Below are 26,503 nucleotides of genomic sequence, written 5' to 3'. Positions count from 1 at the left end.
TGTTTGAACACCATCCAGAACAGACTGTCTCAGGCTGCCTCTGCCCCCTTTTTACATTGTTTGCCTTACACGCAATGTTGAGAAACAGGAAGACACAGCAGTTGTCCTTCTAAGACACTTTTAAGGTTCTTATGTCTAGATGAAATAGCACAAAGTACAATCTATTATATCTTACTTTGTGCTTAGACAACAACCCTGCAGGACACAACTGATGAACTTGTGGGATTAAACATGTACATAGGCGAGTTCAGACTGCAGTGTATACTTTTAACATGCATGTGTTTTGGGGAAGGCACCAGAGCGCTGAAGTCCACCATAAATACTGTCCCACAGGGCATTCATAGAGGGAATACATACTTTCAGGCAAATTTATCACCGAACATTCCTCTGGGGAGCACTTAAAACAATCAGCCATGTTAGGAAGATTTGTTTTCATCTGCTCTTTTCTAAACCAGAAGATGATTACCCAGGAGCTAACTATATGCTGTTTCATGCAACAGTGAAAGTTATGAGATGAGAACATACATGAATATAAATTTCAAGGAAAACTGGAAGCTGGGAGAATTACTTTCACACTACAGAACTCTACACAAAAGAAAGCACTGTAGTTTCCAAGTGTTCCAAGGTCTTACCGGCAGTGAATGAAGTCAGGAACAGGATTATGCTGGCTAAAGGATGCTGCATCAAGATTCATGCAAATTTCCACATTGTCTCCAGCCATGATTCGTACTGCAGCTTTATTTTCATCCTCAAATGTCTGCCTTTGTAAGGATGCGCACAGCAACAACATGAAATCATCTAGGAGAAAAATTCAGTCACTAACTTAGATGTAGAGAGTGGTGGTGATACATTACAGTGTAGTTATCAGGCTGTTTTCCCACGCTTTGAACCTCCAAGACTGTGCTGGTTTTGAAAGCATTTAACATGATGTGAAATTTATTAACGTATTTAGTTGTTTTACCAGTCATAGTCTATGATTTTTATTGATAAATAAATTAGAAAAGGGAAAATAATTAACACTTTTTGATGCTGCTTTACTAAAAATGGGATAAGGAAAAACATGCACAAAATATTAATTCTTTGAATTTTTCAACTACATACAAAGTAATACTTAGCATTCAATCTCCCACAGAATATGCCAATTTTCTACTGAAGAGTAAACAAAATGGTGGCTTCAAATGACACTAGATAGATGTTTTAAGTAAAGGGCTTGTAAACACTTCACAACTATGTGCTAAAATACTTACAGACAAGGAAGACAGGGTTTGGTCTCACAATGAAATCTGGAAAATATAACCACTTTATGATGTTGGAGTTGAAGTTGGCATTACCACTTCTCCATGGATAGTCTGTATGACAGAAGCACGCAAAAATGCAATCAGCACTTTAAAACAATTACTTCATCCTTTTCTTCCAAATATGTATCAATTTTCCAGCACTTTTGTGCAAAATCAAGCAGCAGTAATTGTCCACAAAGGATAAGTGTTCTTACCTTTACAAGGAGCAGGTGGGATGCCAATGCAAAGGAAGTACTGGAAGGTAATGATGCATGCCAGAAAACAACAGTATTTCGGCCAGATCTCTGCAATAGCTTTTCTTCTACGTCTATACAATACAGCAATCAGCCAGAAGGCATGAATCATGGCATAAAAATCCATTCGTTGACCAATTACATTCACTGATAGAAGAAAACAGGTCTGGAAAAGAAGTAACGAAACATAAGCAACATTTGCAACCTGATGACTAGTCAACGCAGCAATAATAAACTATTCTGGGGCAGAATGCTTGCACATGTGCTGGAGCTGACTGCAGAAACACTGTGCAAACCAATAAGCTAAACCAGTTTGTACCTCTCCAACAGCAAACTCCTTCATCCCAACAGCCCAAATTTTTGACACTCTTCTACAAGTATCAACTATGTAAATACAGCGTTAAAGCAGGTTTCTATTATGTGGTATCACAGTATCACAGTATGTTAGAGATTGGAAGGGACCTCAAAAGATCATCTAGTCCAATCCCCCTGCCGGAGCAGGAACACCTAGATAAGGTTACACAGGAACGTCTAAAGATAGAGAATGGAGTGTTGTCACAGTAGCCTATATGGCAAATGTTTAATTGTTGCCAAAGAAAACGTATGTTATACAGCCGTATACTTTGAAAGCACTTACATATGTGAAAAAGAAGAGGAACTATTAAGAATAGCAACCACTAAAGTGTATCCTCATGTGGGAACCAGGAAAAAAGAAAAGAGATTTAGACCATACAACCTCTATTTGCTATAGACATATCCAGTCAATTCCTGTAAGGCAGCTTTAATTCTCCATTATTCTAAAGGCTCTGCATCCCAGAGCATTTCTGTTCTCTGGCTCCACTTAAAGTAGTCCCTTCACTCTGTGCCACGAAGCATGTTTCAAACTTATTCAGTAATTCATAGTTAATCATTTATTCAGTGCACTTCACTATTTTGATTTTCTCTCCTCAGATTAGGATGACGCTAAATTTATTTCCTGAAGGAAACAGGTTGCTGATTAATTTTAATTTTCAATCATTCGTAATCCTCAGACTGGCTGTTTATCAGTAACAAGGGGTAGTAGTGTTTAATAAAAAGGCCGAGAGCATCTTTATGATTAGAGCTGGGAAGCATTAGCCTAGGAATTGCCTTCTTCAGAGAGCTACAGAAATTTGTGAAAAATCAGTATTTCTACAAATACTTTTGAAAGTACGCCTTCAATAAGGAATAACCTTTGCTGGAGCTCTCGCTAACAGCTATAGTAACAAGTATAATAAAAAAGGATGTATTTGTGCAGCCAAAAGCAAAAGAAAGTTAGAAATGCTTAAGCAAAGCCAATGGCCTGGTAACCCCTGCTTTCCTCCTTCTGCTCCTGCAGTTCCTAGTTCCCTCTGCACATGTGTGTGCATGAGAGGGTATGCCTCAATTCTGTCCATTAACCCATCTGTTACAAGTTGAGTTATAAGTAAGACATACAAAGAAAAATAAGAGGAAAACCACTACCAGCAGATATCAACTGTGGCAAGGTCTAACATGAGCAATGACTAAGAAGCATTCAGCTGTCAAAAGCTGTTCAAGCTAGTATTAAAAAATAACACTACCAAAATGTTTGTAATGATAATGTAAAGAAAGTGATTTACCTCCAAACCAAACTTGTAGAAGAAATAGTTTATGAAATACTTGACACAGTTTACCAGTCCATCATCCAGATGTGCTCTTGTAATATCATGGAAAATGGTTTTAGTTACAGGTGTGGTAAGGTTATTTCGACATCTGTAGTACTCTTGATGACGGTAGATTGTAACTTCAAAAGCCAGAATAGCCAGCATCAGTAAGTTATTCTACAAGAGACCAATCAGAAGAATATTAAATAAAGATCAATCCCACAAGAAGCTATGCAGTTTTCTGCTAAGCCTAAACCCAAGAATACTCAAATGGATGCTACCACTGAGTACTTCTGCACACCAGGATGCACAGACACCTATTCCCGGCTACTATAATTGAAACAAAGAAAGGTTCCTACCACTCCTTGGATTTTGATGAAACATACTGACATTCAGAAGATATATTTAAAGACATTCATTAAAAATGCTATTATGAACACTAGTTGTGGAAAGCAATGTGATGGAAAATGCATTTACCCATCCATGCGCCCTCTCATGTCTCATGGTGTCTTACATACCATGCTATGGAAAAGCATGGTATGCCAGATACCATGCTTTGCTTTGCAGGAGATAGAGGATACAAGCTTACAAAAAAGTCAGCTGCAGGCATTCAGGTGGCAAGTACCAACCTCCTTAAACTGCAAGGATGCTGGGTAATGTAAATATATCCTGGACACCCATTTAAATGAACAGTCTATCTGCCAGTCTTCAATGTCTTGAAGACTTGAAGCCTGGGACCTTCAGGTCCAGCACTGAACTCACTTCTCGTAGAGACATTTAATTTTGTAACTCAGTGAAAATCCTTCTAGAATAATTTCTAATCCCAAAGTATTATCTATTTATAGCTGTAAAGCTCCTAGCAGCAAGCCAGACAATACTAGGCAACTTCAAGCTTCATGCAGAACTCTTGAGTCAGTAATAGCTCTTCCCCACATACATTCTTAACTGTGGGAGGTTCATGGTTAAGGGAGTGAGACACAAAGGCACTACCAGGACCTGATATGTTGACCACTAGAGCTTGGTAGGCCTTCCCTACACAAACAAAGAACACAGATGTAAGCTCTCAGGAAAGAAAGGAGGAATAAATCTTGTTAGACCAAAACTTGCTGTTGTTGAGTCAACCAATTTCTGACAAGCTTAAACTGTGTATACAAAATTTTGGAGATTCTTTAAATTAAGAAGAGAAAAGCAAGGTTTGCCCTGGGAGTTGGTTATTTTTATTGTAAGTAGGGTTTTTTAATCAAGTCAGGAATAATAAAATATTGCTCACAGGCATCAACCAAAACCAAGAAGAAAAACAAAAGACATCCATTTATTAGTGTCTGAATGAACTATTCCCTTAACTCATTATATTTCCTAAGCTGTGGCTAAGGAATAAGCACTTAAAAAAATTAACTGCTTGCAGCATGTACTGTCATTCAAGTCAATTACTCCAATCAGACCCATCAGTCCTTTGATACCTGAAAGCAACGTACTTCTTAATTACTTAGAGTTCTTAAACATCACATTTCTTAGAGTGCTTTTAACAGATGGCAGAGTCAGAAAGCTGTATTTCTACATGCAGATTATCTTAATTGGTACTGAATCCCTCCTGGAAATGTCCTGTGTAACAGATACAGCTTTCTACTGTCTCTTCCCCTCTGTATTTCTCTATTAACAATGGCTTGCATAACATTTTGTGTGTGTGCGTGTGTGTCAGACGATTTATTTCAAAGACATTGCTAATTTCATCATAAATAGTAATAATTAAAAAATCTCAATACAGATAGTTAAAGAAGTTACCCGTAAATACACAAGTAGGGGATAAGACTTCCTCAATCCAACCCACTCTGCAGGATCAACTGGCCCACTGTAAAGGACTGAGGTTTTGAGTTCTTCTAAATTGACCTTAGTTTCATTCTCTCCTGGCTAAAAAGAAAATGCAACAGTTTATAAAAATATGAATTTAAGGCTGCTTGGGGAGGGAATGATAATCAACAATAATGCATCAGGTGAACTGTAGTTTTCAGTACTTGATATGCTCCTTTTGCTCTTCTTCACTGAAGAAGGCAGCAAACCAAACCTTTTTAATATGCACTTGTACTCACCAATGTACAGTTACTGGAAAAAGTGCTGGGATCAATAGATGTGAGCTGGTACAACATTTTGCAGACAATAATCACACATGTCCAAACAGTGCAGATACTTGATGCCAATGGGCGAAACTGAGCATATGGCAAAGCAAGAGCCCAGGCAATTAAAAACACAAAGTTAAACAGAGACACCTGAAAGCACAAAAACAGTACGGAAATTACATGGAGTAACAAGAGAATTAAGAAAGTCTGACATTTTCCATAGTAATAAAAAATAATAATAAAAAAATAAATAAAAAGGGGGACATACAGAAACTGTGAGAAAAAAAAAGGAACAAAAAATTACAATAATATTCACAATAACACAGACACAAAGTGGTAAGTGAAGGAGGAAAAGCTTAACGTTCAGTTTTGGAAAAACTTTATCTCCTGCATAATATTAATACTATTAGACCACCAAAACTGCATACCCAACCTACAAAAATGCATGAAATATGAAGGACCATATGCTATTTCTGCTGCTTTAGTACGTATGATACAGATCCATGTGTCTGTGGAGCCCAGCTCCATCCTCTTGAGCTTTTTCCCCCAAAGATATGAGGCATTTTGCTTGCTTGTTTTTTATATTTTTTATTTATCACTTTATTTTCTGTATTTTTGGTATTTGAAAATATATTATTTTGATATTTTGGTGTTTTCCAGTGAATTTTGTCCTGCTACTCTGTTCAAGGAATGGCTATGTCAGGTAGAGAACTCATACTGCCAACACCAAATGCACAGCTAAAGGTGTTGCTCCCTTTTTCTTTAGACCTATTTCCATGTTCCTGTTTCTTCAGCACCAGGCTTTTTAAGTAAATCTCCAAGATGCTCCTTCTTAAACCTTTTCTACACCCTCCATCCCTGGATGATGCCCGCAGAATCTTGAGTAGGGGAGGGATTATGTCTCTTGAATCTAAAGAATTAGACATATAAAACCTTAATACATACAGAAAAGGGGAAGCATGAGAATATCTAGGCAGACAGAGCATCACTGTGGAAGAAGATATCAAGGCAGCTCTTCAGCAACTGACAAGCTCAGCTGGTTCAAACAATTTTAGTGAGGCCTGACATGAGGAAGTATGTCCCTACACACTTGGGTATGCCACTGCATGCAGATGCTGACAAGCCTCCTTCATGGGTAAGATTTGTGCAGGGAGTGTTTACTTGCCTCTTTCACTGTGACCCAGATGATGTAAGAGGAAACTATTTTGATGATGTGCAGCTCCAACAGCCACCACACAAAGACTTGCATCTTATGAAAATACTCCAGGAATTTCAAAAACAGCACTGTAAGGCGATCAATCACCAGATGCCACTTGTTCCTTAAGTCTGCAGAGACGTTCAAGCAGAACCATTGGGAGGAGAAAAACAGAAGGTTTCTGTAAAAAGGAATGCTCCACTAGACAACAATGAACGTTCTGCTACTTCTCTTCTAGGTTTTTAGAATAAGACAAGAAATACGGCTCAGTGGTGCTCATCGTGGTGCTCTTCCTTCTCACCCACGTTCACTGAAAGGATTTCCCACTTCAAGAGTCAATATTGTTTTTATTCCCCTCTAGCAGATACCATCTTCTTGGGCTCCATTTTCCTGCAATATCTCTGAACTTAAGCTTAGGTTTGCCACCCAAGGACTAGATCTGAGACACTTCAGCCCTGGCCCTTATCCAGCTCAGAAAGAATAGGATTTTGTTTGATATTTGGAAGCTGTGGACTCAGTCTGCTTTCAGAAAGCACAGACTTCTACTATTCAGAAAGCTTTTTAGGCAACCTAGAAGAGATCCACAGAATCCACAGAATCCCAAGGGTTGGAAGGGACCTCGAGAGATCATCTGGTCCAACCCCCCTGCAAGAGCAGGGTAACCTAGAGTACATCACACAGGAACTTGTCCAGGCGGGCCTTGAATATCTCCAATGTGGGAGACTCCGCAGTAGGATTCTGGTCACATGTGTTTAGACAGTTATACTATAGCTGTCTTCACAGGTCAGTTGTCTAAACTGCCTTGTAAACAGCACACCCTCCTAGAGTGTGATTTGTGCCATCCCAGGACAGACATCTAAAACAGACAAGGCAAAACTTGTCACGTTTTGATCCTGAAGTCGGGTGAAAGAATCCCTTTGCAGACAGTATTTCACTAAAAAATCCATCCTCCTAAATAATACCCCAGTGAGGAAGTACATGGCAACATCTATTACATATAAGGACATATGTCAATACATATGCTGAACAGTGCTCTCTAAATGCTTGTGGGCTTCCTATAAAACTGTTTCACCAGGCTGGTATATATTATTATAGAGTCTTCACACTGTATTAAGGGTTTCAGAAGCACCTAGGAGATTAGGAAGGATTTTGCATGCTGTGAGAACGTTTGTGCAGTTAACATCAGAGATGGAAACATTTGCAAGTGACACCGATACACATCACTGTCTAAGCTGGTAAAAATGCAAAGGAGCTACCAGCTTCTGAGTATAATTATTTCAAAGTATCTGGTGATTTTATATATAAAGCAAACCAAGGTGGTCATTCTGTTGCATATTTGTGTGAAGAACACATGCACACATATGAAAAAGCAAACTTTTGGAATACCTGACAACCAAATCCCTTTTTTTCTTCTGCCCTTTTCTCCGACTACAACTTACAAAATCCTAATAAAAATGCCGATTGTTGTAAATGAGTACATAATTAAATCAGCCAAATGAATTAAGCTATAGAACTCTAATCCTGCATGTGTGCTTTTATAGGCACAATGACTGTATTTAAGTAAAGTCTTTATTTATAGAACTAGATGCTCTCACTCATTCTTTTACTGCATATCTTTTCATTTACAGTGTTGCCACCATGCAGGGTATAATCAGACAGTGCCAGTTAAGTGAAGCAGGCAGAAAAGGTACTGTAGGAAACTGTCTAGCATGTCTAGGCACTACCTGCACATGGGATAAAAAAACAGGTCTGACTGCATCTATTGAAAAGTTGTATATCACTGTGTAATAAAGTCTGCACATGTGAACATACTTAAGGTCAAAACTCCAGCCACATGGCTATATAAAAATAATATAAATCTTTGCTAGAAATAAATACATGTACAGCTTAAAGATGTATCACACATGCTGGTGCACCTCATGTTACTGCCAAGCCCCACTCACTGCAGTGCAAAAACGGCCCCAGGGAGAAGGCTGTAGCTCCCCACTTCCCTGCTTGCGTGAGTCACTGCACAGGGTAACCTCCACCACTGGCCTCTGTCTCCTCTGTCCCCAGGCCCTTCCACAATGTAAAGATGGCTAGAGTGCAACAAACTCATCACCCATCATAAGACTGCATGAGAGCTGGACAAGAAATGCTTCCATGAACACCTCTGTAAGGAAAGATCTCCCAGACAAGAAAGGTAAATAGTTTCAGTTCAGCTTCCTTGGGGCAGCTAAGCCATTTTGCTTGACAAAGACCCTGTCCCTATTTATATGTCACATTCCTATAAATACTGGCATATTAGAGTAACTAAATCCATGGTAATGCCATTTCCAAACAGTACACCTTCCTTGGGCGTTAAATGCTCTTCCTCGTGGCTCATATTTCAAACTGATTCAGGGAAATAATTCATGTTAGGAGCTCATCCTAGCAATATCAAGGATTACAACATCAGCCTTATCCATGTCTGCACTTAAGCATTTTTATGTTCATCTGGCATCAATTTCACATTCCATATTCAGAAGTGAAAAATATGGCACTAATGTGCACATGAATAATGAAGCAAAGCCATTGAGACTTCTGGAGTGGAGTGCCTTGAAAGCATGCAGTATCAGAGATTAAATATGTATGTGTATTTTTATTATAAAGAGATTTCACTCTAAAGGAGTTCTTAGGATTTGGGGTAACCTCCTATTAATCCAACCCAGACCACCTAGAAAAAGGTGAGGGGTTTCTTTTGTTTTTATCCTCTCAGCATCCTACAGGAAAAGTATTTTTCCCTAGAAGAGACTATAGCCTGTTAAATAATTTACAGGTAGCCATATGCTTAGTTCAGTCTCTTTTGGAAAAGACTTTATTCAAAATTAGCAGGAAAATGTAAGGTGAGCAGGGATGACCAAATATAACCACTAAGGCAGAGGAAGGCAAAGTTTGCAATCTGCAGAGCTTACCCGTAGTTTCTTCTTCTTCTGATTCGTTATCTTCATCATCATCATCTTCCTTGTCCTCATCTTCTTTTTCTTCTTTTTCTTTATCGACCCTCCCTTTCCCCCCCTCCCCTTCTGACTCTTCCATTCTTTTCTCACCGGCCTCTTCCAGCATTTTATCCTCTTCCTTTTCTCTGCTGGCTGTTAAATTCATCATAGTTATGTCAGGCAGGCTTCCATCTTGGTGCACCAGTCTGTTGGCAAATAGTAGCGTGTCAGCAAACTGAGCAGTAATGGCGTTGTAGTCTTTTTCTTTTTCAAGATATATAATTAGAAAAAAAATAACCATTCATGGAAAATGCCTTAAAAGTGGAAAAGTTAATGATTCTGGTACTTTCTCCAAACACACACTGCAAATTGAGTTGAAATGTATTAGTAACTACTTCTCACTCAGATACTAACGGTTAGTAATGAGTGGTATTGACACTTAAACTTGACATTTTCCCCCCAGGAGAAAATAGTCAGAGTTTAAGATGTAGAAGCATGAAATGACATTGCTTAAGAGGAAACATTTCATGACTTCATAGGGGACTTACTCATTTTGGTGGTTTGGTATTTTTTTCTTGAGGCTGCTCAAGGTAATTGGAACAGAAAGAAAAGGGAGATGAGAACAGAGGGGTTACAGAAGAAGGTCACTGACAAATATGTCATGCTACATCACAAGTCACAAAGCATTCTACTGCTCCATCTGCAGAAGCTTTCTGATGCCAAGAGCATGCCATCATGACATTCACAGGGCGCTTCTTTGAATAAAAAAGGAATTGCAGCACAGATGGAAAGGGGGCCACCTATTTACACCAGTGCTAAACATGGTCAGTGTACCATGCTGTCAGTAATGCAGCTGAATCATCACAAGTATCTGACTGATTACTGTAAATGCATTTCCACCTTCTTCCAATTGGAAGATGCAGCTGGGAAGCCAAGGAATCTGCAAATTTTCTTCCAGCTATAGGTTTGGAAACAAAAAAAAAAAGCAAAAATTCCAAGGTTGTGGCTTCAATATATTTTATCATGTCTGTCTTTGACCAAGCTATTCATTCTCTCTCTCTTTTCTACATCTCACTGTGAATTTTTCTTATATTTCTAACTCTCTCTTATTAAATCTATTAGTAATTTTCAGACAACCAAAACTGGGACACAAGTGATTCAACTCAGAAAGGATGTTTTTCCACTGCCATGGTTCCAAATTTGCTGAGATTTACTCAGTACAAATCTTTACTGAAAAAAAGAAACATTTTTTTATGGCTTCGGATATTTTCTTTTTTCTTCCCCAAGTGTGCTGTTGGGACTCTCCTGTATTTGCAGAAAACTCTTCCTAATTTCCCGATCCTATGTGCTTTGCTGAGCATAGCACTTACTGCCATAAACAGTCCCTTTGAGTACAACTTCTTGCAATAAAGTCTCCCTTTGGCAAGTGTGTATCTGTATGATCAGGTCACTAAATGTTTATTTATGCTGTTGAAATGACCACACTCAGCATACTTTCAAACACCTGTTACACTGCTCCTGGACTAATGCAAATAAGTTTAATATGCTACAGTACCATCTCCAGGATTTATTTTTCATGATCTGAAATTCTGGCCTATTACCATTTAGACATGAAATTCTGCCAATTTTAAGTAGGATTTTACAGTTCAAGGAACTAAAATCTTAGATTTATCCATCTGATAATTAAAAAATTATAGTGCACAGGTTAAATGGTTAATGACAAAGCAAGCAGAATTATTTTTCAAGTATTTGGGAATTGTAATGTCTTCAAGATGGAAAATTTGGTGGCTTAAATGAGGGAAAACCTACAGAAATTTGACTAAATTATCCTGAAGTAGAATTACCCAAAAAGCAGAAAAGGTGGTTTAAGAGTTTAACAAAATCAAAAGGACCAAAAGATCTTACTGAAAAAATAAAGTCATGCCAATGATCAATAAAATCCTTCATCACGGATTAACCAAAGAACCTGAGTGCCCAATAATCTGTAAATATCTTATACCGAACAATACGTTGAGTAGCTTTGGCTACTGAAAATATGGCTTTTTGTCTGATATACTTTATTTTCATATTTAAGCTGGCATATATACAAAAAAAAGGTATTAAAATCTCTGTAAAATGACTAAACAATAATATTCCCTAAAACTAACTTTGCATATCTGCCTAAAACTCTGATAAAGTACTAACAGGAAGGTTGTGAATAAAGAAGAGCAAATGAATTTTCAGTTTAGTTTAAATGATACAGAGATTCCTGGCTAATACAAATCATTAGAGCCCATTTAAAAGGCAGTGCCCCATGAAGTGAAAGTATCCATATAATCAAACAGGTTTTGCACATGTGCAATTGCATTGATTTTAATGAGGTATCTTCCCAACTGACTTTTATAATGGAAAAATCTACATTCACACTGGTGTAAATCAAGGACTTAAGGACTTACCTCAGTGTAAACTGGACAGAAACACAGTAACCCCACAGATTTTTATATGAGAGGACTCATCTTCCTCTTACTCATCTAGCTGCAATTTGTATCCAGGATCCAGAAGGTGACTCGGTTATACAGACGGGTACATGCAATATATACCTGCTAAAGCTTCAGTACGCACTTAGTTTTCAGTATGTTGGCTCTTAGTTCTATAAGCATCAGTAGGCTTGAGCATGGGACTGTGTGCTCAGGAGATCCAAAGCTAGATGAAAAGCCCTGCCCACTATTCAGATAGTTAGCCTACTTGGAATCTTTCTTCCCAAGCTTTCTCATTTATTGTTAGGGTTGTTTTTCTTCCAACACTGACATATTAGGATATTAAAACTACATTAGTTTAGAATATCTAAGATAAGTTACTCATACAGGCTTCACAGCTAATCTGATGTAACTTCAGGTTGGACATCACATACTGGTGGGAAATCATTCGAAATAGCACAAAGGTATTGTGTCTGGTACTTAGGAAGTGAAATAACTAAATAATAATGTAGACAACAAGCCTTGCAGGTACAGCCACTAATGCTTTTAACTGAGAACATTTCTTCCCCACAAATTCATTAAATAGGGTATCAATAATAAGAAGTATACTAGTAGATCTAGTTTTAGACATCAAAGCAATTTCAGAGCCAATAAAAACAGGCACGTGCCATAGGTTCTTGCTGGACTCCTAATAATTTCATCTACTTATAATTTGCTAGAGCAGAATATTAATTAATAACAACTTACTGGATGCATTTTGAAGTATCTTTGTCCTTTGATACTTTTTTTGCCACTTCATTAATTGCTTGAAAATGGCTCAAAACCATTTATTACATATCTCTCGTGCACAGCCTTAATAAAAGAAAGCTTTCTGCTCTGCAGAACATTAGTGACCCTGAATATTTGGTATGCAAGATTCAAAACTAAGCACACAGCACCATACTTCTATGGGAAGGACCCTAAATGCTTTCCCTGCCCTTGCAGAGTGTTTTGCTGCTTGCATCCAAGGCCAGCTGTTTGGTACATGTTGGGGTATATGGACAGACCAGGAAGCCTCGGTGCAAGGGATTTCTCTCCTTTCTTTGGGAGCTGCTTTCATGCTAAGGCTGTCACTGCTACATTGCAGCTGCATTGCAGCCATGCCTGTGCTTCCTCCCATGCTTCACTTACCCTAAGCCTGACCTTCAGACTGACTCCCCACCTTCACTGTTGATCTGGCTTACCACTATGGACTTGCTGAGAGCTCACCAAGTTGTGGCTGACCCTTGTTACCATCTCCAGATCTAATCCTCATCCTCAGTTGCTGGTTCCTGAGCCTGACTTCCAGTGGGTAAGAGTCCAGCCTTTCTTCATGGTCGTGCCCCTCAGCTCCCAGATTGCTGGTCCTCTTCAAGGTGCCTGTCCTCATTGCTTCCTGACACATGGGCTTCATACAGACCAGATTTTGAGCTCTGGTGAGCTTCTAAGAACCCTGGCCTAAACTATGTGATGACATTTGAAGGAGTGGGAACATGACACATAAATTAACTTCTTATTAGAGCAGGTAGTCACAAATATCTAAACAAGGGATTTTTTTTGTTTTTCTGTTTATATTCATTAGCCACAACAAACTTAGAAGTCCTTCTGTTCTCAAAGCTGATTAAACAAAGCCTACATGTGCTTCAGTCAAATATTATGAAATAAATCTACTTTTTGGAACTGTTTTCAAGATAACATGTATAAAGGGATGACCAGGGTGGGAACATGGGCTTTTCTAGTTTGGATCCTGCAGCACTCAACTCAGCCCATGAATTAACAGCCTTTGCGTGCAGTAGTTTCAGTGTCCTGCATGTTCCATTTCTGTCTCTGAACAGAGAAATCTCAGTCTGTAAAAACTCATAATACATACCGTAATTGATCTGGCCCTCAAATTCACTTTCTTAGATGCTTGTGAAGAAGACACCAACGTGTGTCTGAGTGTATCTGCGTGCCTGTGTGTATGTGTGCACATGCAGGCATGCATCTTTCCATGCACACACAAAGGGTAGATAAACGAGCCTCCTCAACCAAGTCTATTGTATGCAACCAATTACAAATAGCACCAATTATTCCTCTATTGAGGCATGGGCAAAATTTTAGAGAAAAATTCCCAGCTGGGAAATGAACTTACAACATATAAATATAGAGGAGAGATGTATTAACTGCTTTAGCAGCTACAGGAGATTACAGTACCTGAACATTATCTCCCTGCTTACTTCACAGAACTGTGCAGCAAGAACATACTTTAAGGCAATTAAGAAGTAACAACAAAGTTAAGGTACATCTGTTTTAAAGGAAAGGAAGAACTGAAGTACCCACCTATTAATTATTAGATAAACACGGCCATTGACTTTGGCATGGCTATGAGGTGGGAGATGAAAGCACAAGAATGCGTGAAATGAAAATGAGAAATGAATTAGAGAGAGAGAAAAGGAAACAGTTAAATAGGAATGAATGCACTTTCCTGTCTACCAAGAGAGACACGTTGTTATAACAAAGCACAATCTGAAAGCTTAACACACACCATACAGTGAAAAGTCTAGGAAGCCTATAAATGCAGTACTTCCTTAGACATTTAGATGCAACTTCAGTTAGAACCACAGGTACTTTACATGGTCCTCAAAATATGAGAACAGCCTCTATTGCTTTATAGCAAGTAAGCCTTACAATATGTAAGGATATGAATATGTGTCTCTGTAATAGATACATCTATAATAGGTATTTTGCTTCTTTTTTATTTAAAAGTAATTATGAGGGAGCATCATATTAAATTATCTCACAGCCTTTATCTCTGTTGTACCACAATTCATCAGCAAGAAAATGGGCTTGGAAAGTCCTAATCAGAGCATTTTTGTATATGCAAAATTGAGACACTCAGCTTTGTCACCTTTATAAATAGTGAGAAGTGCCTCGGCCTGCCAATTCCAATGTGTCATTTTCTCTCCTTTTATTTGCAGCTGGAAGAGCTTTACTCTTGAACTCACTCTACAACCTTTGCTCATGTGAAGCAGCATCTTAATACAAAACAGTCTCAGCAATTTTAACAGTATTCTTCAGTTAGACACAAACATACTATAACCACACATGGCAGTTCAGGGACAGATGGAGGAACTGGAGCTCTTTTCCCTATTACTTTCATGACCAGCTTTCATCTGCTGTGGTTATTTGAACAAGTTTGCTATTAGAAGGATCGAGTTCTGTCTGCTTACTCAAAACAAAGGTTCAGTTTCTTTAAGTTTTTTGTTTATTGCAAAAGAAAGAGCATATAAGCAGTTTTGAAAGGTAAACTAGCTGTTGAGTGAATTCTAGTGTTTTCAAAGTAAAAGGGAAAAATGAGATTTAGTTGTTTTGTAAGAAAACGGCCCATACACATATGAGTCTTTAATCTGTATTTTAATTGCCCCTGCAACTTATTTTTATCACTAGCGTTACTGTTAAGCTGGAGCTGGTTGTTGTGATAGTTCCTATCCAGCTTTATGGATCATCAGTACAAATGCCAGATGAGCTCTCATCTTGAAACTTTGAACTATAGAGTTGGCTGATGCTTGGCACTGACTTTTTGCATCAAGGAAAGAAATAAGCTGTAGTTTCACTCCTCAGGCAGTGTTAAGAATTGTATATTATTTTGATATCTTTCATGTATAATAGAAAGATGTGCCAGTAGTGGTTTCACAGAGTATAGTGTACCATAAACCCACCTAAATCCTGCAAGTGCCTCATTTGTTGTTTTGCTGGTTTTTTCCCCCTTTGTGCCTATTAGGTGGGAGGAGGAAGCTGTTTCTATTTTACTTCGCATAAATGCAAAGTGTTGGGGCTACAAAAGAGCTTATGTAGTTATTGCACACCGTAATGCATGCCGCCAAATGCCTCAGCCTAGGAACAATCCCCATTTCAGCTCAGACACCTATCTATCTTCTGATTTCAGGACATGGCTGCGCTGGTCAGAGATGTTAATGTATACCTGCTGCACAAGTACTGTGCTAACAGGCCACTTCAGCGGTCCCTTGACTCTACCATCACATTGAGCAATTCAAGAAAAGCAGAAGGAAATGGTATTATCCAACCAACCATTTAAAAAGGTAAGTTAAAAAAAACCCAACAAAACCATATAATGGATTTTTGTCAGGAAAACTTGTCAAGTTTATTTCATTCTGGTTTTAACAAATATTTAAATACAGAAACTGGAAGCATTCTATAAAAGTAGAGCTTGTTCTCTTGCACTGATGACAGAAAACACAAAAGTACCATACCCTGTAAAGTAGCTTCATATTAAATTGAATGCATAAGAAGTATCTAAAAAGCTTTTGTAAATCTAGCAAGTCCTAGAGCAGAATTCTCCCGTAAGATAAACTGGCATTATTCCATCACATGCTGTGGTGAGCATGATGTTATACTGCTAGTCCCCGTTCACAGAAGCCCAGCTGAATTATAGGTAAACACCCTAAAAAGTGTCTAAATTGATTGGTTTCTTCAAAGAATTAAGAGTAAATTGCCTAATATGACACAATTTACTATGAAATCATTTCTCTGCTTTAGACTCATGGAGCAGGATCCTAGGTCAGATTTGTTTTCATGCAGGAGAATATGGAAGAGTTAAACGCAGGAAAAGTGAGGTCTCAGATAATGAAAAAATCCTAATGAACTTCCAGATGAGATTGCTGAATATCTTAAAGAGCTAGGAAAGCCAATGGTCTGCACTTTAAAGAGTGACCCCAGGTTTGGGATTTTTGCATTCCTGAAGTTCAACTTTACAAAAACACCTGATCGTGCAATGCAAATGTGGTATTTGCCAGAGATCTCCCAGTCTTGACTTGGCACGCAAAATAGACATTGAAAAACAGAAGTGAGCCAAATTAAAAGCCATATTCTCTATTATTGACAGGAGTAACAAAAAGGCACACACAACAATTCAGCATCTAAGTCCCATTTAAGGTCAAAGCCAATGAGATAAATACAATAAATACTGTTAGTACCTTTGAAAATGTACGCCAAAATGAAAAACTTCAGCGTGTAGGGGAAAGTGGAGGAAGACAGGTACTTTGGTTGTTGTTTGTTTAGCGGGGTGCTGGATACTGAGCACCTTCTTTTTAAGCCAGGTAGTCATAGCAAAGGCAAAATATATCTAATGAAAAGTGAGCATTTCAAGCCAGTGAGAAACAGCATTTTCATACAGACAACCAACAGTTCCATTTACTTTGTTTCTTTACCTGTAAATAGTGTTGTCTTGTTTGCTGGTCACAGCTTTTAAATCAGTGAGCTGGAGAAACCGGTCATGGAAATAGTGAAGGTGTAAAATACACGCCAGTAGGAAGGAGGTGGGGATAAAGATGCGTGTGAATAGCTCAGCCACAGAAAACTGTTTTAAGCCAAGGTCTGCTAGTCTGGAGAAAAAAAAAAAAAAGAAAAGACACTAAGTTACTTTTTTACACAAAAATCTTTTTCTTGCCATAAGACAACATTACAAATAGGAAATAAGGGGCTGCCATAGATCTCTTGAACCAGATGAGTTGCCTCTGAATGAAAGTCCTGCACTGGAGATCCATCACATTGCATGTATTTTTGTCACGTAAGCTCCTGTTGAGAAATTCCCAACTCACCATGAGGCTGAAGAAACTCAGCCCCTCCTCATCAGCAGGAGGCAGCTCCACCTTCACCAGCTCAGAAATCCTGCAAATCTACCCTTAATTTCTCCCCAGTTGTGTTTGTATGGTCAAAGAGCCAAAGAGAAGCATGGGCACTGTATTGGGAACAGAAGCAATGCAAAGGCTTTGGCAGCAGATGTAAGTAAACATGATTCTTTGAGCCCCATCTTGTGCCTTTACTCATCTCTAATGTTACACCGATAAATCTATGGCTTCAGAGCTGAGCGCTTAAAGTCAACTATGTCTGAGGATGGTCTCATGGTGGTTTTCCCATAGAAGAAGGAAGAATACTCTCAGACCATTCCAGCACACTGAACTCAAAAGTCCAAAGAAAAAAAAATGAAATTAGTTAAAACCACTTACTTGTTTTCATCCAGACCTGTCATGTTCTTCCACAACCCAGGGAATGACTCAAACTGGTATGTATAGATGAAGATAAGCACCAGCATTGTGTAAACAACAACTGACATCCAAAAGTACTTTAAAATCTTTCTCCACCATTCATAGTGCACCTGAAAATCATACACTAAAGATGCTGAAACAAGCTGAAGGCAAAGACAGCGACAAAAATACTAACAACACTGGAAACCAAGAAGAATACTATTTTTTCTAGCTGGCCTGAAGAGCATTTAGTCTAAGGCAGTCACAGTTCTTTGAGATACAGTTTTTACTTCCGATGCACATGCACTCAAGTACAGATTTTAGTGTAAAAAGGTTATTGAGACATGGCCACGGACATAAAAGCCAGGGACAGCTTTGGTCATTCAGTTTCATCACCATTAGGAGAGGGACTCTTCTCACTGGGATGTGGAAGCTGTGTGGACCAGCTGTCACAAAAACTGGTGGCTATGTAGGACCAAATCTCATGGTGATGTAGGGTGGCATCCTAGAGCAGGGATCTATGTATGCATCTTATTTATATGCACTTTGTCACTCTAATCAAAAGCCAAAGGAAAATTAATCTTAACCCCTTAAAATGATCTTATTAAGTTGTATCTTATTAAAGAATACACTGTTTATGCATTCTGTTTGGACCTACTTTATTACCAAGTTAAAATTACGGCCCACTGTATTTACAGACAAAATTTAGTTAATACAGCTCTCACTTACCTGATAAAGGGCTACACAGAAGAGGAACAGTACCATATAGATGATTTTGTACATGACAATTCTACCCTCAAAGCTGACAAAGAAGAACATGCCCCCACAGACATAAATCCAGTACTTGATGAACATAGCCATAACGAGCTTCCCCAGGACTTTCATAATATCCTGTTCATCCTCATCATCCTCTTCCTCCTCCTCCTCCTCTTCCTTTTCCTCCTCCTGTTCTTCTGCCACTTCTCCCTCTTGCGGTTCCTCTTCTGCAAATACAGAGTCACATTTGGTCTCTGTTTGTTCTGGGGACTTTTAGAGAATTGAAATGGAGAATTGAAATGGATGGGAAGTAAAATCTCTGCACACAACACAGAAATTTTAAACACAATATTCACAAGAGACTGTGCTGCTGAATCATACATGCCTTCAGAGCAAAGGAAGGAGTTTTAACTTTGTATGAGCTTCAACCTGCTTCTGGAGCCATACAGTGCATAGGTGTATGTCCTTACCAGACATCAGTCTTCACTTTGTCTGAAATGCAGGCAGCTGTTAGTGGAAAATTAAGCCTAAGGGTTGCATAATGGATAGCAGTCAAAACACTTTCCACAGCAATACCTATATTCCCAGGCAAGAAACCTTTTAAACCAGAAAACAAAGAAGCCACCAGGACCACCAGAAATCTCTCATCTTGAGTTTGAAGTTTAAACTCTCATTCTGAGTTTGAACCTCTCATCTTGAGTTTCATCCTTTAGAGAATATTGTGGTTACCTCCAAAAACCACTAGCAGGAGAAAACATTAACATAAAACCAAACAAGCTTGAAAAATATACATGCTGTACTAACACTGCTGTTTTCCAAAGAAACTACCACTTATCCAGCTTCATCTGATGCACCTGAGCCACAGCAGACAAGCTGATTTTGCCTTATGAAGGCAAACTGAAATCAGTAGTTTAACTTCTGGCTTTGTACTAGTGTTTATGTACAGTACAACTTCCAGTATTTGGCAACTGACTTTTCATATATAAGCTTTTCTCCTGTGGTCAAACTCCTAGGGCAATTAATCTGCTGGCTTGAGTTAGGGACACAGGAGTAAACTGATTATTTGAAAGTTCTGTGACATTTCCTAAAGGAGTCATTTTAATTACCTTCCAGTACAGAGAATTCTCATTTTATTTAAATTTCTGAAGTTCAAAGGTGTTTTATTTTTATATCCTGAAAGACAGTTGCAAATAGATTTGCAGTATCTTTCTTGGCTAATGAAACATATTTTGCTAACTGCTTTCAGCACCACAGGAATGTAGTAACCGGAACTTCTATCGTGACTGAAGGATTAAACTGAATATAGCTTTACCTTTTTCTTCATTTTCTTCACTTCCAACTTTGACCTCAGATAAAGTAGCTTCTTTAAGCTGAAGTGCTTTCTGTTCAGTGAGGTGTTGCCTAAGCAGTAGCCAGAAAGTAATTGTGAAAAGAATCTGCAAACAAAAATCAAAACAGACTAATTGTATATCTTACATCCTACTAACACAATAATATGTTTTCATGAATTTTGCATGCCATTGTTTTCTCTGTCCATCAGAAAATGGCAATGATGGCATCAAAGAGCACCTTTGTGGAAGTTAAGTAATTTAAGTACATTCCTAAGTAATTTAGGAAACATCCTGCATTATAACCAACTTTATTTCATCTGCATTTTTCCACTGAGGAATAACTTACTGCTTTGCTTCTTTTCTTAAAGGTATTTACCAATATGATTTTATTCTACCCCATTCTATTCAGTTTGAAACTACTGTCTTATAAGTTTAAATATCTTCTCATTATGCATTGATTGGAATAATTCCCATTTGTCCACTTTTGTTCAGTTTTCCCTTCTTTCAGAGAAGAAGAACATGCAGGTGAGGGTTACTGTCATTACTGGAGCGTGATACAGCCTGAATTTTGATTTAAGGGGTTTGGTGCTTCAGGTGTTTAAACACAATTAATTTTAAAATTAAAAAAAACATTTTTTAGATATCTTTAAGTTACAGAAGACCCAGTAAATTGAATATACCTTGCGTTTGGAGCAGTTACAAGATCTAAAATGGCTCTTAATTCTTTGAACAGCTTTAAGAGATAATAATTCAACAACAGCAGGATACCTTAGAAATAAATAAATCTCTTCAATGAAGAGTGCATTTCTGTGTTTTGCAAGAAGCTAAACTCAACAGGTTGCAACACTGCTGGCCAAAATTCAGAAAACAGCATGATGACTATTCATCACACACTTGATTTTATGCTTACATTCTACGAAGTTTCTACTGATTCCAGTGCTTCAGAAGATGACATATTTCACTGTTTAAAAGAATAAAATCTCAAACAGGAAGCATGTAAGAGCCAAGTATTTTTCATACAATAGAATGACAAGGCCGGTAGTACAATGTAAAGAACTCTCCTGTTTTTCATCTAATATGCAAGTATTTCATGGGGGAAAGGAGAGGTGAGCGACAGTTGTTTTCACTGATACTGCAGCTATTGCTGAGCTGCAGCAGAAGACTGTCAGCCTGTGTGAATTGTCACAGCTTCTCCAGATGCCTCCTGGAGCTCTGGTTTTTGCAACACAAACCTTTGATATTGTAAACCACAGATTTGTTTTGCAGTGATGAGCTCTGTATCCCTGCTGCATTTACTCCTTGTTCTGTTTGGCATTTCCAGAGCCAGAGATGGCTCCAAGAAAAGTCTCAAAGTGATGTACATCAAAGAAATGCTTTTAGTCACCTTTCACAGTACCCATATTGTTTCCTTTTCAGACCAGAAAACACGCACACAGTATGCAGAATATTATGCATAAAGAATTACTGTACGTTTCTTTCTATTTTTGTTTCTTTGAAGAATACAGTATTGAAATTTTATTTAAATTCAACCATTATAAAAAGGACTTTAAACTAAGAATAACAGGGAGAGTTAATAGCAGCCTTGAGAAGGAGTGATGGACAGGGCTGACAAGAGATGGGTGTCTGGGGCAATGTGAACAGAAGGAAACACATAATCAGCAAAACAGAGCTTATGCAAGGTCACTTAAAGCATTTGTACAGAAGCAAGGAAATGCCTTAAAGGCACTATTACAGGGAAACCTTCCAGATCCTTTCTGGGAAATCAGTGTGCCAGGTGCCTCTCTGAAGTGCCTGCACACTAATGCATGCAGCATGGGGAATAAACACAAGGAATTAGAGACCTCTGTGCAGGGCTATGGACTTGTTGGGATCACAGAGATGGGGTGTGATGGCTTGCATAACCACAGTAGAGAGACAGAGGTTCTTTATGAAGCATGGGCAAGGAAAATGCAAAGGTGGAGTTGTGACTTGTGGAGTCTCTCTTTCAGGGGACATTCAAAAGCCATCTGGGCATTGTCCTGGGCCATCAGCTCTAGATGGCCCTGCTTGAATTGGGGAGTGGACGAGATGACCTCCAGAAATCTTTCAGCCACAACCACCCTGTGAGTCTGTAAAATTTACAGAGTGCATTGTATTCAGACTAAAACCCAGCATTGGATACCTTCTATTAGTTTTATGGGTGCAGCCAAATTATCATAAATACAGAACAGCTTCATTTTTGACGCCAGCTAGTTTTAGATGTCCGATGATATAGCTAACAAGAAACAAAATCAAAGGGGCTGATGTGTTAAGACAGCTAAAACTCCTTAAAGATTTACAAAGTTATTGAGAGAAACTGTAGAATTGTTGGAGGCCTGTATGTAGTGGAGTGCCTCAAGGGTCAGTACTGGGACCAGTATTATTTAATATATTCATCAATGATTTAGATGAGGGAATTGAGTGTACTATCAGCAAGTTTGCTGATGACACTAAGCTGGGAGGAATGGCTGACACGCCAGAAGGCTGTGCTGCCATCCAGAGAGACCTGGACAGGCTGGAGAGTTGGGCAGGGAATAACTTGATGAAATATAACAAGGGAAAGTGTAGAGTCCTGCATCTGGGCAGGAACAACCCCAGGTTCCAGTATAGGTTGGGGAACAACCTGTTAGAGAGCAGTGTAGGGGAGAGGGACCTGGGGGTCCTGGTGGATGACAGGATGACCATGAGCCAACACTGTGCCCTTGTGGCCAAGAAGGCCAATGGCATCCTGGGGTGTATTAGAAGGGGGGTGGTTAGTAGGTCAAGAGAGGTTCTCCTTCCCCTCTACTCTGCCCTGGTGAGACCTCATCTGGAATATTGTGTCCAGTTCTGGGCCCCTCAGTTCAAGAAGGACAGGGACCTGCTGGAGAGAGTCCAACGCAGGGCAACTAAGATGATTAAGGGAGTGGAGCATCTCCCTTATGAGGAAAGACTGAGGGAGCTGGGTCTCTATAGTTTGGAGAAGAGGAGACTGAGGGGTGACCTTATTAGTGTATATAAATATATAAAGGGGGAGTGCCACGAGGATGGAGCCAGGCTCTTCTCAGTGGCAAACAACGATAGGACAAGGGGCAATGGGTACAAACTGGAACACAAGAGGTTCCACTTAAACTTGATAAGAAACTTCTTCTCAGTGAGGGTGACAGAACACTGAAACAGGCTGCCCAGGGAGGTTGTGGAGTCTCTTTCTCTGGAGACATTCAAAACCCACCTGGACACGTTCCTGTGTAACCTTATCTAGGTGTTCCTGCTCCAGCAGGGGGACTGGACTAGATGATCTTTTGAGGTCCCTTCCAATCTCTAGCATACTGTGATACTGTGAACTCTTGCAGAACCCCTTGAGCTTTACCTCTCTCTTACTAAACTAGCCCTACCTTTAAGAGAAAAGTAATACAGCACTCACTAATTTTCAAATGCATTAAAGAGTCAGACATGGTTGTCCAAAGGGCACTGCCAACAAGGAAAATGACTTACAGAATCACCTTAAATGTTAATTAGGTGTCACAAGGGAAGTGATTCACTTAGTGCAGGCAGAGCTGTGCCAACTAGATGCACTGAGACTTGCCTCTTGGGTGCTCTAGGAAACAACTTCCTATTTATGCTCATTCCCACCCCCAAAGGCAAACTTGCTAACCAAAATACATTTTGTAGTGCTTTCAATACATCAAAGAAAATAATATATCACGCGCTAAGGTCAATAGACTCTTGTTTCTGACCTGAAATGGATTGCAACTCATGCTGCTCCAGGTGTAAGGATAAAGAATTAAATCTCAATCACAAATGTGCATTACTGCTTGTATAAAATCATAAGGGCGTGAGTAGTGCTGGTAATAGAAATGACACTGCAATTCCACTTGCCATCACAGTCAGAGACAGACCTGACATCCCATGGGTATTAATCTAATAAATCATATCACATCTAGTTTTGTATCCAGTTTATAAAATCAAACAAGTGAATAATTTCCAACCACTAAGGATTTTCTATAGGAATAACATGAAATTCTACGAAGATGCCTGAAACATTTGCTCTGGTGTTAGCTTAAAAAGCAAGAAGTAATTTTCTGAACAGTATTTTAAAATTAATTATTCTTTATTGTAAAACTGCGACTGAATATGGTTATACTGAATACTGAAGATTCACTCTTAAAGGAATGTCAGAAGTTCCAAATTTTTATCACAATATATTTTGTGGTTTTGTAAACAGATCTCAGCTATTTGTAACACCTACCTTTGATGCCAGCTCCCCAGGTTCCTTTCTTTCTAAAAAACCGGATACTTGAGGAAGCTCATCATTCTTGAGCTCAATACTCCATATGTACTGCAACGTTAGCAGTAAATTGCCATAGAAAACCATGAATGGGGAACTGATCATGGCATATTTCCTTCGGTCCCGAATCATCCACAGTGTGCAAGACCAGATTAGTAACACAAAAGTCAACCAGCTGTGGTATGTGATACTCCATGCCTTATGGAAGGATGAAAGAGAATTAAAAATGTTCACAGATACATTCAGGAACAACACTGATGCATATTCCCATTTACAAACTTTTCTACTTGATGCACATTTTCACTGGCATGAGACTTTCACACATCTTAATGAGCTCCTTAGCCAGCTACAATAAAGCCTTTGAAGAACATGCAGAAAGTAGTCTTAAGAAGTGCACAGCTGAGAGCAAACCCTGCTTTGTGCATCAATTGCACCTTAGTAAGTTTTATAAGCAAACTCACTGCTTCCCAGTACACCAAACTAAAAGAGAAAATACAGACCGACTTTTGGGCACACAAGGTCTTGCAAAACAGCAACAAAGAGTTCAAACTGAGAATATCAAAACATACCAACATCAACATACCGTATCAACAGATGCTACATTCAAGCACTCTGAGAGGCTTACAAAACCTAGCTAACTTCTAGCTTTTGTGGAATCAATTTAAATTGGAAAGCTATGGTACGCACACACTGCACACACAGAACCTGAAGGACATTCAGTCTACTCTAATCATGCTAAATTACCAGAAATACAACTATAGAATGTTTCCTGTAGTGTGCAGAAATCAGCTACTGAAAACTGCTCTATTCGACACTTGGGGAAAAAGACTGGGGCTTTAAGTGTTTTTTATTAACACTGTGTTACTGATTTATGACTAAGCTCAGTTACATATATGCTGGTATAATTGTGGAATAACTGTCAATAAAACATTTTAGATCCCTTTCCAGTTTAAGTGGAAAAGTGTGAAACATTAAGAATATTTTCAGTTTAGCTCAGTTCCCTTGTGAATGATATCTTTTAAGGGTATGTGAAAAGAACTAATATGCTACTTCTTTGTCCCCATATAAGAAAATAACTTACACTCAGCTGTTTCTGGTTACGGTGTAAGTGAATCTTGCATCAGATCACACCATAAATAAATTCATAAATTAATTTGGGTCATATAAAATTGGGATGGTATTTCTCCACTAAGAAAACAGTAATATCTCAATATTAAACTGCAAGAAAACTCTTTAAATATATCTCCTCCTTTGATATTGAGAAATATGACCCTAGAAATGAATTAAAAAGGAAACGCAGATTATATGAAGCATGTGAGCTTTACAAACAGGAAAAAAGAGGCATTGTGTCAATGCAAAAATAACTACTTTGCTAATGTGTCAGAACTCATCAAGCCAGATCCAGATTCTGCACAAGGAGTCTGCCTTATTTAGTGAGAAACTTTTCCTGTTAAGGAACAGCAAATAAAGTTTGAAACTTTATGAAAACAAGAAGTAGCCAAGCTTTTTTTTTTTTTTTTACCATTTCCAATGCAAAATTGGACCAAGAAACTTTATGGTTAATTTCATCACAGTTGAAACCTTTCCAAAACAGTTAAACCAAAGCTTGCATTGGGAATATAAGGAGAGATCTGAACATTATGCTGAAAACTTGCTACAGTGCAGCGCAAGGTATTTGCATGAAGTTGGCTCAAAAGCAAGGAACAACACAAGAAAAAAAATGAGGTTGGTAAGTAAAACAATAGCAAAATATTGTGTGTCATGAAGTTGTGTTTTTCTTGAGACATTTCTGTGTCAATATAGGAAATTAAGCTTTACAGATAGTTTCTTCTCAGTAAGATGAGGCTGAAGTAGGAATTATATTTTTAAAGATTCACTATATTGCGACAAAATGCTTTAATTTTGTCGGCAAATTTCTGAATGAAGTAAAAGCATGACAAGCTTGCTGCCCTGGGTTCAGCAGTAGCAGTCATTTTTCTCCTTCTTAGTAGATGGGCAGTGCTGTGTTTTTGACTTTCAGCCTGGGAACAGCGTTGATAAAACCGATGTTTTTAGTTGCTGCTCAGTAATGTTTACTCTGACCAAGGACTTTCTGAGTCTCATGCTCTGCCAGAGAGGAGAGGAAGCCGGGAGGAAGCAGAGACAGGACACCTGACCCAAACTAACCAAAGAGGTATTCCATACCACAGCACGT

General features: G+C 38.7%; 1 protein-coding gene across 1 annotated transcript in view; it reads right to left on the bottom strand.

The window, feature by feature from the left end:
• Positions 1-628: 628 nt before the first annotated feature.
• The window catches only part of LOC133214517 (piezo-type mechanosensitive ion channel component 2-like), a 234,233-nt gene continuing 208,358 nt past the window's right edge, over positions 629-26,503 (bottom strand). The window contains exons 14-28 of the mRNA XM_061357455.1: positions 24,271-24,507; positions 20,006-20,129; positions 18,667-18,920; positions 17,920-18,068; positions 17,122-17,295; positions 14,234-14,275; positions 9,989-10,021; positions 9,417-9,646; positions 6,454-6,614; positions 5,262-5,438; positions 4,957-5,082; positions 3,151-3,351; positions 1,493-1,697; positions 1,248-1,349; positions 629-798 (exon numbers count right to left, since the gene is read on the bottom strand). Coding sequence (XP_061213439.1) covers positions 629-798; positions 1,248-1,349; positions 1,493-1,697; positions 3,151-3,351; positions 4,957-5,082; positions 5,262-5,438; positions 6,454-6,614; positions 9,417-9,646; positions 9,989-10,021; positions 14,234-14,275; positions 17,122-17,295; positions 17,920-18,068; positions 18,667-18,920; positions 20,006-20,129; positions 24,271-24,507 — 2,385 coding nt within the window. The remainder of the gene's footprint in view (positions 799-1,247; positions 1,350-1,492; positions 1,698-3,150; positions 3,352-4,956; positions 5,083-5,261; positions 5,439-6,453; positions 6,615-9,416; positions 9,647-9,988; positions 10,022-14,233; positions 14,276-17,121; positions 17,296-17,919; positions 18,069-18,666; positions 18,921-20,005; positions 20,130-24,270; positions 24,508-26,503) is intronic.

The sequence above is a fragment of the Neopsephotus bourkii genome, unplaced genomic scaffold, assembly GCF_033783945.1.
Source record: "Neopsephotus bourkii isolate Nb327-2 ecotype Australia unplaced genomic scaffold, CSIRO-AGI_Nbou_v1 NB_894, whole genome shotgun sequence".
NCBI classification, from domain to species: Eukaryota; Metazoa; Chordata; class Aves; order Psittaciformes; family Psittacidae; genus Neopsephotus; species Neopsephotus bourkii.
Note: the sequence above shows the minus strand (reverse complement) of the source record. Positions and strands in the feature narration are given on the sequence as shown.